The sequence below is a fragment of the Bradysia coprophila genome, unplaced genomic scaffold (assembly GCF_014529535.1).
Source record: "Bradysia coprophila strain Holo2 unplaced genomic scaffold, BU_Bcop_v1 contig_732, whole genome shotgun sequence".
Lineage (NCBI taxonomy): Eukaryota > Metazoa > Arthropoda > Insecta > Diptera > Sciaridae > Bradysia > Bradysia coprophila.
This window is the reverse complement of record NW_023503972.1, coordinates 5,371,673-5,384,605: the sequence shown is the minus strand read 5'-3', so window position 1 is coordinate 5,384,605 and position 12,933 is coordinate 5,371,673. Positions and strand designations below refer to the sequence as shown.

The window sequence follows — 12,933 nt, the reverse complement described above, 5'->3', positions numbered from 1 at the left end:
ATCTCAAAATCCATAAAGACGAAGAAGAAAATGCTTCACAAATTCTGTGTGTAAAATACCACGCTCAACTGACGTCATTATGACGTCAAGTAGAAAACACATTCGCTATATATAATACACCGAATTATACGAATTTATTTTAGAGTTAAAGAGCAGAGAATCGGCCGTATATATTTGTATACACCGCTGTTTTATATGGCATGGCATGTTACAAGTATCGGAACATTGTAGTAGCTAACAATGATAAAATGAAATTAAGTTTTTGTTAATGCTATGCCATATCGGTTGTAATATTTTACATGGTGGTTATGCTTCTCGTTATTATGCATTCGTCTGATTCAAGTACTGAGGCTGTTAGGTTGGTTCGTTTTCTCCATCTTTAACCATTATCGCCATGAAGGAATCTTCTTTGCGACTGGATGATCCCTGTTGATCTGTTGATTGCAATGATACTTCAAATCAATCAATCAACAAGTTTCATAATGAACAGCCTTTGGTGAAATAGAAATGATTGCAGGTCCGTAGCTAGCGCTTATATGTCCCAGACCGGAATGGCTTTGGGGGAATGAGCTACTAAAATTTCAATCGAATTAAAGGAAAGACAAACGAAAAATTGAATGAAATTTTGAGAATGGGAGTGCTTTTGTTCACTTCGCTGTGAGTATATAAGAAAAACACCTACCCTGGTTTCAAATCTTTGTGCTTCCGTATTGGGCAAATGGCTATGCATAACTGGAGAATAGGTGTAAATGTTGCGTTCTCTCAGGAGATTCACACCTTCGAAAAGTAACTTTTTAACTTCATTTGATTGGTATAAAAATAACAATAGTTCGTTGCGTGCCTACGTGCCTCCAGCTGGCAGATAAAAGAAAGTACGTAACTTCTTTTAAAATTGTTATCTTGACGTGTTTTTAACTTGATAGTCCCAGGTGAATGTTCAAGCAGATACGTAATCTACATTTCGGTGGTGTAAATTTCGGTTTTTTTTTAGTCTGGTCTCTGGTCATCAAACTTCGTAGTTTTCCTTTTAAATTTTGTTTGTGTAAAAAAAAACGGCTATCGCGTCTAGGTTAAAGATCTGTGAGGTGACGCACGTGGTTCTTTAAATTTATCTTGATATGAATTATCTGTAATAAAAGACAACACACACCGTCATCGTCAACTGGCTTTTCGCCTGACTGACTGAATGACATTATACCAACGAACAATTACATGTAACACAAAAAGATATTATCGGTACTAAATCCAAGACGCAACCTAATAACTGATTCAATCAGATGTCGTTATTGTGGACAACAACCTGATGAAACGAAATATTTGTGTTGCGGTTGAATTTCGAACCCACAACTGGCAATTCAATAATTCAATGTGAAGTCTCGACATACACTTTGCGTTATTGAGTTTTCTGGAATTTTCCTACATTTCCTAGAAATATTAATTTAAAAATGTAAAAAAATGTTGGGAAATATGGAATACACAAATATCATATACAAACTCGACAATTTAGAAGGCTCATAAGCGAGTGTATTAACCCACCCACTCACTATGAGGATATTTTAAGCTTCACGCAGATAAAGTTATAAATATATGCTCCAGCTGAATTCACCAGCTGATCTATAGCCACGATATATATCAAAGATAAACTAAACGCAGTGTAAGTATTACGCCTACGTCATTTTATGTGTGCAAGTATCAATATCAATGTAGGGTAGCTGGTAGTTGGTAGATTCGACAAAATAAAAACAGCAAATAAAAATTTAGCATAATTTAACGAGAAGCATAAAAGGAGATATTAATGGAGAGATGCTTTGCTGAGAAAGCCTGTCCTATAAAACAACGCAGTAAATACGTTGAGATAAAACATAAACTTTGATGCAGTGATTCCCGTCCCGTAATCGGAGGAAAAACCTGCGCGACTAGTCAATCAATTTATAAGAGAGACTTAATTCAATCTAAAAATTTTAATTGGTCACAACAGCTATGTATAACCATAAGCAATGCTAATGAATTGCGTCAACGGAATGTAACCGGGGATATTATGCGTAACGCCCAAATTGCAAACTTTTTCAGCAAACAAAAAACGACTTACTTAATTCACGAACTTTTGGTAACAATAAAAAATTAAGATTTCTTCTGCTGAAAGGGTTCACAGTTGATGACATTTAGCGTAAACTTTCCGACATTTCGAAATTGAGCTAATTTTTTTTCTTTTTTTTTTGTTTACAGGTAGCAATTAAAATAATTGACAAATCCCAGTTAGACAGTGGCAATTTACAAAAAGTTTACCGGGAAGTGGATATTATGAAACGTCTGGATCATCCGCACATCATTCGTCTATATCAGGTAAAAATTACAGTTACAGCATATCACTATCGATAGAATTATGTTAAGCCAACGCACTGCAAGCAAAAGTGCTTCGATTGACACCTGACAAATAGAGTACTATTTTATACTAGCACTGTAGCCTGGGCTTCGCCCGGGATATACTGACAATCTTAACCACACTGACATAATTAGTTCATGTGACACTCCAAGTACACCGACACTACCAACAACACTGCCACTTCTGAGATCATCCTGAGACTCAAAACATCACTGAGTATACTGAAACTCTTACACTTTCACATCTAATCACAATGACAATCCTAATCACACGGACACTTCCAACGCCACCTAACACTACCACTTAACACCCATACTAACACTCCCACCACTCCCAATAACACTGACATTCCCAACCTTACTAAACCTACACTGAGCCTCTTAACCCCACGAATTCTCGCAACCACATTCACAAAATGTTCTACCACTTTTATTTAATTTTAGTAATTCCTTAGAAATCATAATTCCGACTGAGTCTTAGTTCCACAGTAACCGTATTTCGTAATTCTTGTGGAAACATAATTCTTGGGGAAATGGAATTACTATTTAAAGTTAAGCTAGGTGAATCTGAGTGAAGCTAGGTGAATCTAAGGAAAGCTAGGTCAATCTGGCACTGATCTTCCTCTTCTAATTCACACTCTTATCACAATCACACTCCTTATCACACTTACACCCATTATCACACCTGCAACCCTTAATCTCCACTGACATCACTGGTCTATTTTTTGGAGGCTGGTGTTTTTACTCACCGGCTAAAATCGGATGAGGTTTTCTTTCGGCTGTTTAAGCGTACGTTAAATCATTAATCACCGTTCACGGATTTTGTCGACTGGAGTCGGTGTACGTTTAATGAAGTTTTCAATGTCATGAGTAAACGTTTCTCAATTAAATGATTCTTTGGTGATTAAAAAAAAAATAGATTCAGTTGAGCAGACACACCCAAAATAGACCAGAAAGTAATTAACATGCTCTTGTCATTAGAAAACACAATAGCCAACTACCTTACCTCAGTTTTTCAGGGTAACCTTTTTAAGCAAGATGAAAACGTTCTCACACAATTTTCTCAGGTTGATCTTGAATATAGATTGTTGGACGTAAGCAAGTGGCCGTTGGACGGTGGGTAGCCAAACCCTCGTCCTAGAGGTCAGGCGAGTAGCCGTTGAACAGGTGGTAACCAAACTGTCGTACAAAAGATCAGCTGAGTGGCCGTTTGACGGAGGTAGCCAAACCATCGTCCTAGAGGTCAGCCGAGTAACAGTTGGACGGGGGGTAGCCAAACGCTAGTCCTAGTGGTTAGCACAGTGGCAGTTGGACGGTGGGTAGCTAAACCCTCGTCATAGAGGTCCGCCGAGCAGTCGTTGGACGGGGGTAGCCAAACCCTCGTCCTAGAGGTTAGCCCAGTGGCAGTTGGACGGTGGGTAGCTAAACCCTCGTCCTAGAGGTCAGCCGAGCAGTAGCCAAACCCTCGTCCTATGAGTCAGCCTTGTGACCGTTGGACGGGATGGTAGCCAGGTGAAGCTAGGTGAACCCAGGTGAACCCAGGTGAACCTAGGTGAACCCAGGTGAAGCTAGGTGAGCCCAGGTGAAGCTAGGTGAACCAAGGTGTAACGACCTCTCGGTTTTATTATATAGATGAAATTTTATCCCCACTCTTTTTACAGTGTAAAATTTTGTCTTTTGTATGTCTGTCAAGTTTCAGTACCCTATTTAGAGTACCACTTTTGCTTGAAGTGCGTTGGTTGAACTCTTTAATATTGAGTCGACTTTGCATTTTAATCACTTTTCGAGAAGGTTGTGTCAATTCTTAACGATTCCCAACATAATCCCGAGGGTGGTTAAGTTTAAGGTTGATGTTGAAAATGTGAGAACCCGTCACAGGTGAAAGGCTTCAAAAGTAGTTTGGTAGTCCTGCGGTCTAGGTCGTTATTCTTTCAGTGATTTGTCACGTGACGTATTCGTCATAATTTTTATCTTTTGAGCTGTTGGAGTTCTACACTCTAAGTTTTGATTGATTGACATTTGTTTTCAAGTTAGCCAATCGATAGGCCTCGTCGCTCATTCCAGGGATTCAAAGACCAATGTCGGGCTTACCATTCGAAAATTGCACTCTGACGCTTTTATTATCACTGTTCGATGCCGTTAACACCGCTCTTATGCTAACCGTATGCAAACGAGTAGAAAACACCTGCTTCACAGTCAATTTACGCAGTGTCTCTTTCAATAATTACATCAACTACTTAGCATTGAGTTGATTCAAAATGGTAAAATTCAAATTATGAACTTTTCAATCCAAAAATCTGTGAAAAAGCCTGATGACAATGGTGCTACACTTGAAAATCGTGTACATAACGTAAATGTGTATGGAAATTATTCGCCAATTTTCTCGCTCTACACTTAACTTCGATTTGCTATAATAAATATGTGAACGAAATGCGTCTGCTGAATTTCAATATCAACTGTTTGTCGTATAAAATTAACTCGCAAAGTGTCTGACTCATATTATTTGACTGGTTTCCAATTTACTCGCAGTGTCTTAGAACGGAGAAGTTTCAGTGATGCTGTCTGTTGTCGAAAATACGTTACGTTTTTAATACGTGCGGTGGTTAATTAGTTATGACAATGCCATTATTGTGTTAGCCTATAAATGTTATGTACATTCACCTATACAATGAGTATAATTAATGAGTAGGTGCTAAAATGTCAAGAGAAGCAGAGGTGATACGCTACGAATTGTGGTTATTTAGATTGTATGTAAAATACTTCAACAACCACTTCATTGTGGAATATGGTTTTTTAGAGTTACCCTTGCGTCATCGCATATAACTCTGTCACTTTAAGGGATCCTCATTGTGAATTTCACTTTCACATTAGTCACTTTCATCTCGAATGTAAGTAGTTTGTGATTGTCTCTAATACAGAATAAAGGCGTACCTATGGAAAGATTGGGGTTTCCTTTAGATAACTATACATTGGCTGGGAAGCTGGGATGGCTAGGATACCAATATAATTTTTGACCTACACAAATGACAGATTAGACGAGGAAGTGAGTCGAAATACTTCTTCATATCAAAAGCTTCCGCTTCCAGACCTAGTTCTTCTGGATGAGTGCCATATCTGGGTAATTTGTGTAAAAATTCGCTCAAACATGGGGATCGATACCCGGCACTTTGAATTACGCAACCACTCGACAGGACTCAATAGCCATTTGCATACGAAAAGCCTTTAAGTTTTCGGTCAATGCGAAGCTGAGAGAGTTGCAGGAAATGGCCAATTTGTATGAAGAAAACACAGAAACAGCAACCCTGGGTCTGAGTCATATGTTGAAACCCAACATTAAGTTTTGCTTGACTTTTCAGTATTCTTTAAACAAAGTCAACGAATTCGAGCATAGTGATCCTCGTCGTGTATCCTCTATAAAAATTGTCTTTCAAGTAGACGCATCTATTTTGACGTTTATAAAACATTTGAAAATCACTTGCAAAATCCTTTATACTTTCTAAACGATTGTATGAGGTTATCTCGAACACGGCTGGAAATCGGCGTTCTTTCTTTCCCTAAAGAAAAACGTTCGTTTCGCAAAATATTTCAAACTAAAATGGGGAAGGGTAAGAAGTGCTAATTTCTAGTCTTGTTGGAGGTACATTCAGACAATCCTTGGGTGATTTTTCAAACGATTTTCAAATGAATTGCGAGTTTTAGGAAAAATTGTTATGTAAATCTGTGTTTCTGGCCGACTCTCATAGAGCGTTGACTCATGTACTGAGTTCAAAAGCATGAACCTTGGGGAAAAGAAGGAATTATTGTTCGAAATGTGCACAGATTGTTGTATTACACAAAACAATGAATTGTAACTGACACTGTTACTGACACTCATTTCTAACGACATGTCATGTCATATTCATGCAGTGTCTTTTCTGTAGTTATGATTGGGTGCCTTGAAATTGTACATTATCTGAAGCCACTTAATAAATATGCAAAGTTCAGAGCCATAAGTAGTTCTTTTTCTCTATTCATATACATTGTGGATTGTGTGGTGTGGTGATATATATCAAACATTTCCATTTGTTATAATTAACAAATTTATTTGTTCAAGTGAAAACAGAATATTTACAACACATTCTACGATGTGTTCATTATATTTACATTTACGTTGTCGTCATTACAATTTGGCTTAATTTTCGAGTGCTTATATACGCGACAAACATGCTTCTTCGAACAAAACAAGAATTGTGTAAGGTGTTTGCATCTTCCTTGTTTGAACATTTTAATGATTTTTTTTGTGTCATATTTCTTGAAACAATCAACTTTTTTCAGTTTAACAACTCATCATTATTCAGTAATTTCAAAGGCCAAATACTACCGGAGAGGAATTATAAACAATTGGCGAAAATTCAAACATAGACCTTTTGTGACCATGCCGGTTTGTTTCGCAAACCGTTTCCTCTACTTTTGAGAAGTTGATGGCTACAAATATATTTTTCCGGATTGCCTCTTCCATCAGCTTTTGATTGATATTAAATGTGGGAAAGTTAGACAAAATTTGTTTTTTTGGTGACTGTTTTTTTTATAACGTAACATGTTTACCCCTCACTAGAGCCTGTTAACTTTTTTTCTTCCATAAAACATCAATCTAATTTTATTCGAAAGCTATAACCATACTTTATGCTTAACATCCACGAGACATTGAAAGAAATGACGTAACTGTCAAATTAAGTTAGGAATTCTTCTATATCCAAAATCACAACTACTGTCAATGAAAACTGAGATCAAAGCGTCAATGTCTCGTGTGTGCTAAGCATTAACAACAATCTAACTTTAAAAAAAAATAAATTTATGAAAATCAAACAATACTTACATTTGACTCAATTGTTGAGTAGTGTTCCGTTATACGGAAACAGTCGCCTAAAATACAAATTTTGTTTAAATCTATCAAAATTGGCATTGGTTAGTGAAACCTTCCAAAATGATAACAAAATATGTGGATTGAAAACGGACAAGATGGATAAGTAGTTACGTACTAACGTCGTAAAGTTCACTAAGCTTCATAATTTCGGTAGTTACAGTGTGTTTGGTTGCTGCATCGATGTACATTGTACACACTGAATCACTCGTATGACGTAACCCAACGTAACAATGAGTTTGTGTGTTATGTCTAGCCTAAGTTTAGGCTAGATAACAATTGAGCACCTAACTTTCATCGGCATAATTTGCATAATTCGAGGCGTGTTTAGGAAGTCACATTAAGAGCAATGTACCATTTGCAAATTTGAAGCCTACATTAAGGCGGAAAAATGTTCGTTTTTTGATGATTTCTCTAAACCAATTTTTCCTTTAAAAGTAACCTTTTTTTTGACTACATGTACATGTTAAATGTAGGCTACAAATTTGCAAAAGGTCCATTCCTCTTAAGAGTGATATCGCCATCCTGGCCTGCAACGCAATTTATCTGAGGTTTTGTTTATATGGGATGATAGTGAGTGTGTCCAGCAACAACACCCCATAGTCGGTTTCGCGGATAAGTTCGGTTGCAGGCCAGCAGTACTGTGCGAAAATTGACCATACTTTCATTGTTTACTACCGAAGGTGCAGTGGTACCGACCTTTGCCTATACACTAATGATAGGTCTTTTAGAGGCGCACACTCGCACAACATTTCAACTTTTAAGAATTCGTCTATCTCAAGTTAATCCTATTAAAGTGTTTTGTCTACCCTTTGACATGCTATCAATTTTCACGTGTTCACTCCAAAAATAGGAAACTAACAGAAAAAACAAAAGATACCTATTTCTTAGAATTGAAAGACGAATCCAACGCGATATAGCTCGCCCGGATGGCCGTACCATTGTATTTATTTTCGAGTTTTGGCGATATCATTCTTAAGTCGGTGTTCCAGACGCAGTCTCAGTTGTCAGTAAAAAGCTGTTAGTGAGGTCTACAAACGAACAAAACAATCAACCAATCGCGTGCGGAATACTTGAGCTAGATGAATGTTATAATTCCACGACTGTATTCTTATCAAGGTGCATTAAACTGCTGTTTGCTTGTTGTTGATAAATTTTTTCGTAGTAAAATTATTGCTGAACGACACTTGGTTCACCTTACATCGTATACTCTCGTTCGATTAGTTTATCCAGCACCAAACAATTGAACAATTTGCCGCGTCTGTTCGGTTATATGACTCATAAAAATGGAATATTTTTTTCCCAATATAAAATTTGAATTTGAAAAGCAAAGTTTTTTTTTCTATGTGGAAAAGTTTGAAAAGGCAACGAACGCATTTCATAGAAAATGCGTCAATGAATTAGGGTGGTGTACCGAATAATATACCTTTTGGTAATTTAACTTTTTATTGGTTTCCATAAAAATCACGTTGATTTATACAGATAAGGTATCGCAGCGAAAAAAGTAAGAAAACCGTTTGATCGGCTGTTATACAAAGGTTATAAATGATAAAATCAAAACATCTCCAAATTAACTCATGTCTAGCCCAATTATACGAGACGTTCTGGTTACCTCGTAAAGAACGTAAGTTTACATTCAGGACCGACGAGAGGATGAAGAGAGCAAGGGGGCAATATTTTTTTCGGTAATTTACACGAACGGTTAATCAATTTTTGAACACGGTCGTTTACCTTTTACCTTATTGAGTTAAGACGTTTTACAATCTGTCCAGAATAAAAAGGGAATTCCGATCACGACTACAATTCATTAAACTAGATTACCTTCAACAACTTCACTTATGATTTTACTAAGCGAATCAGATAAAGTATAGCGAATCTGCTTCCAAATTGATGGCTTGATCATTGGGCTTCCTGCTTTACATCCATCAGTAAACAAAAATTTGATGGCAGGTATGGAGTCGAATGTATACTGTTGTCTTTACAGGCCGAGATACAATGGAAATTCGTTCTTCAACAATTTCTTTAAAGTTTCGAAATTTTTCCTGATGCTCTAATTGCTAATATCTACGACCAATAGTGAGCTAGTCTCTTCTGTTCCAAAGTCTAGGCTTAAACTTAAAAATAATCGCAGATGAGCACTAAAAAATTTCCTAAAGATCACCAATGACCCGTACTAAAATATCATTACGCCAAGCGACTTTGAACCACCTTAGTGCAACCGAAACAATATTGACGCAAGAAAAATATTAATATTTTTAACTGTACCATCGACCTTGTATTGTATCATTTAACGATCTATTTGAATAGAGTGTGTGATGATTTATTCGGTAAAGAATGTGATCATTGTGCATTGTTTTGCTGGCCGATAGAGTTCTTACTGCTGTTGTAGATAGACAGGCGAGGTAACCGATTTCAGGGTTTCGGGTAAATGCTGTCACAGGATTATGTGTCGCGGAAATACTGGGAAAGGTTCGAGAGGTTCAAATTTTGGAATACGAGTGAAGGCCACATCGGGTTAAATTCAGGTCAATAAAGGATGCGTATCAGGCCTCTTTATAGTGAGTGCAAAATATCCAGACGACACGCACAGTGGCTACGCTTTGACCATCGTAAATTCAAAACTAACGAAATCTTATCGGGTTGCAAGGTTGACCTGAACTGTAAGTTTTCAAGTACGGGATGCCGCTTGTGCAAAATTCCCAAAGTGCAGCTACTGTACATAGTGACGCCTGGTGGTAAGCCTTAAGAATAATAAATTCCAATGCGGATTGACGGTGCAATGTCTAGAAAATGCAGAGCAACTCTTACGATTTCTTCAAAACTGTAGAAATAGATAACGATAGTCCCATTTGTTCATCTAATGCAAAAAGTCGTTGATTTTAAATCTTTTTTTCGCATAATTTAAAAAAACACTAACAAAAAACACTCTACGTTTCAGGTCATGGAAACCAAAAATATGCTTTACATTGTATCCGAATATGCAAATCAAGGTGAAATATTCGGTGAGTCTCACTTTATTTACATCTTTTTTTCCATTCAACAATTCATTCAAATGCTTTTTTTCTCATCATCAATAATACAGAAATAAAATTCAAATTGATTTAGGTTTAAGATTTGTGATGTTAAATGATTTTTTGTTCTTCTTTTTCCTTCGATTTCTTCATTAGATTACATAGCACGGTATGGCAAAATGAACGAAAGAACGGCACGACAGAAATTCTGGCAAATTTTATCAGCCGTTGAGTACTGTCATAATCATGGCATTGTCCATCGTGATTTGAAAGTAAGATTCTTTTAATTTAATTTAAATCATCACATTGAATCACAATCATTTTTCTACATCAAAGATTTATTTTATTTTGAAATTTGTCTCGGAATCGTTTAAGTATGGTTTCCACTCAACAAAAAGAACTCCGTGAGAGAGCAAGCTGTCAAGTAGACAAAGCTAAAATTGAAAAAATTAAATTTTGCATCTCACACGGAGTACTTTTTTGGTAAGTGGAAATCAAGCCTTAGTTTTTGATGTCTCGTTTTGTTTGTCGAATTTTTCATTTCTTTTATTTGTTGCATAGCAAAGGAGATAAAAATAGAAAATTATAAAATGGAAAATAAATTTTTTTGATATAAAAATAATCGATGTCTTCACACATTCATGTTGACTCTGTCGCGTCGTCGTTTGATTTTTTTAATCTTTGAAATCAACTAGTCCAACAACTACATTTATATTGTGCGCAAACAATCGTTTGAGATTTGATATTTCCCATTACAAGTAAGATTGATTGAGCACATTGAATTCTGAATCGATCATGTTAGGTGGAGTGGACACATTCAAATATTCCCGTTCGCCGAAGTATGGGTGGTGATAGACTGTGGGGTTATTTAAGATAGTCTAGAATCAAACAAAATACTCTTGATCCAAGTAAATAAGTAGCAAACAGGAAGGAAAAGGGTTCGCTGAAGAATGTCCTGTTATGAAGGTTTAATGATTCTGCATTTTCCGCGAATGAGTCTACACATGACCTTCTATCACCTTTCTTTTTTTAATGGTCATGAAACAGGTTAGTCACCTTTTTGGGCTCTGTACCATGACTTTCCGAAGTCACTTTCCACTCGAAAAAGTTGATCGATGGGTGTGTCTAGTACTTCAAACGTTTTAACATAAAATTGACTATAATTGATGTAGCTGAGGCTCATGTTCATGGCTTGTTTTTGTCGTTGTTGTTACATCACTAATCATCTGTTAGTTTATCCGTTTCTAAAAGTTGTAAGTGGCTGTGAACGCCTAGAAACAGACAGTGACCTTCAGTGCCACACATCTAAACGTGTAGATAACTAATCCATGTCAACATGATTTACTTTTCATAATATGTGCAACACGTGATATCACGTCCACATTAGATATTATTACCAGAACGAGCTCCGTGTAATGTGTACTTACAAATTCCTTTCTGTTAACAAGTACAATACGCTCGGCATACATTTTATCGAACGCATGTGACCTTTTTCAATCGAAAAAAGAACACAATTTGTGTATACCATACCATATAATTAGCTAACCTTAAAAACAAACTTCTCCAAATATAAACGATATGAACTGAGGAAAACTGAATGAGAATGTCATTTTGTGTACCTATATTTGGATGGAAAAAATGTTTGTAATAGCTTTTGTGGAAATGGAAATACGTGAAAATCATCGAAGATGCGGCATATTTCTTCTGGTTATGTTTTCCTTTTTTTCTTTTTTTTTTATTTTGCTTGTGGAATGTGAATGTTGAATATCAACACCGCGAAAGATGGAAAACAAAATCTTTTCGAAACAAAATTATTAAGTAAGTCAAATAAAAATATTTGAAGAATGAGAGAAAGATTTTTTGCATAATTTAAAAATAAATTTCGTTTATAAATTTGAATATTTGAATGGATATCACCACAGTTTTTAAACGTAAAAACTGCCATGGTAAACAAGAAAGTTTTTTAAATTTTGTTGCAACGAAATGAACGTTTCTTTTAAAAGCATTTTGTTATGGAGATACTTTACTTTAAAAGTCCAAATTTTCCTTGTTTTATTTTAAACTTTTTCGAACTTAATACCGAAACTGTTTTTTACAATAGGGCAATTCCCGACCCGAGTTTAAACTTTTATACTCGAATGTAAAGTTTAAAGTATAAAATTTTGACAGAACTGGCGTATCGATGAATGGTTCAGTAATTTGATAATAATTACCACCAAAGTATCGTCGGATCTTGATTTTATTTATGAAATCAGTAAAGCTGTTGTCTCTAAAGCTAAAGACAGTGAGCTGCATAAACTTTTTCACCTATATGTAGCGCTACTGAATGACAACTAAAAACATTGCACGTCGAACACGTGCTCCCATGCAATGACATGAGAGCACAGTTTGGATTGTCAATAACTATTTACAAATACGAATAATTTTTTCCACTTCACTGCCTCTAGTTTCAGAAATATGAGCTCTGCAGATTTCATCAATAAAAACAAGATCCGACGATAGTTTGGTGGAAAATATTATCAAATTACTGAGCCGTTTAACAATATGCTAGTTCTGTCAAAATTTTATATTTTAAACTTTATACTCGAGTATAAAAGTTTAAACTCGGGTCGGGAATTGCCTTAATATTTGGAGGATTTC

The 12,933-nt window shown here is 36.1% G+C and overlaps 1 protein-coding gene across 3 annotated transcripts in view; it reads left to right on the top strand.

Annotated features, from left to right (window-relative positions):
- The window catches only part of LOC119084324 (serine/threonine-protein kinase SIK2), a 55,384-nt gene that overhangs the window by 22,205 nt on the left and 20,246 nt on the right, over window positions 1-12,933 (top strand). For all 3 annotated transcript variants that reach the window (XM_037194254.1, XM_037194253.1, XM_037194252.1), the window contains exons 3-5: window positions 2,227-2,343; window positions 10,221-10,284; window positions 10,450-10,565. In XM_037194254.1, coding sequence (XP_037050149.1) covers window positions 2,227-2,343; window positions 10,221-10,284; window positions 10,450-10,565 — 297 coding nt within the window. The remainder of the gene's footprint in view (window positions 1-2,226; window positions 2,344-10,220; window positions 10,285-10,449; window positions 10,566-12,933) is intronic.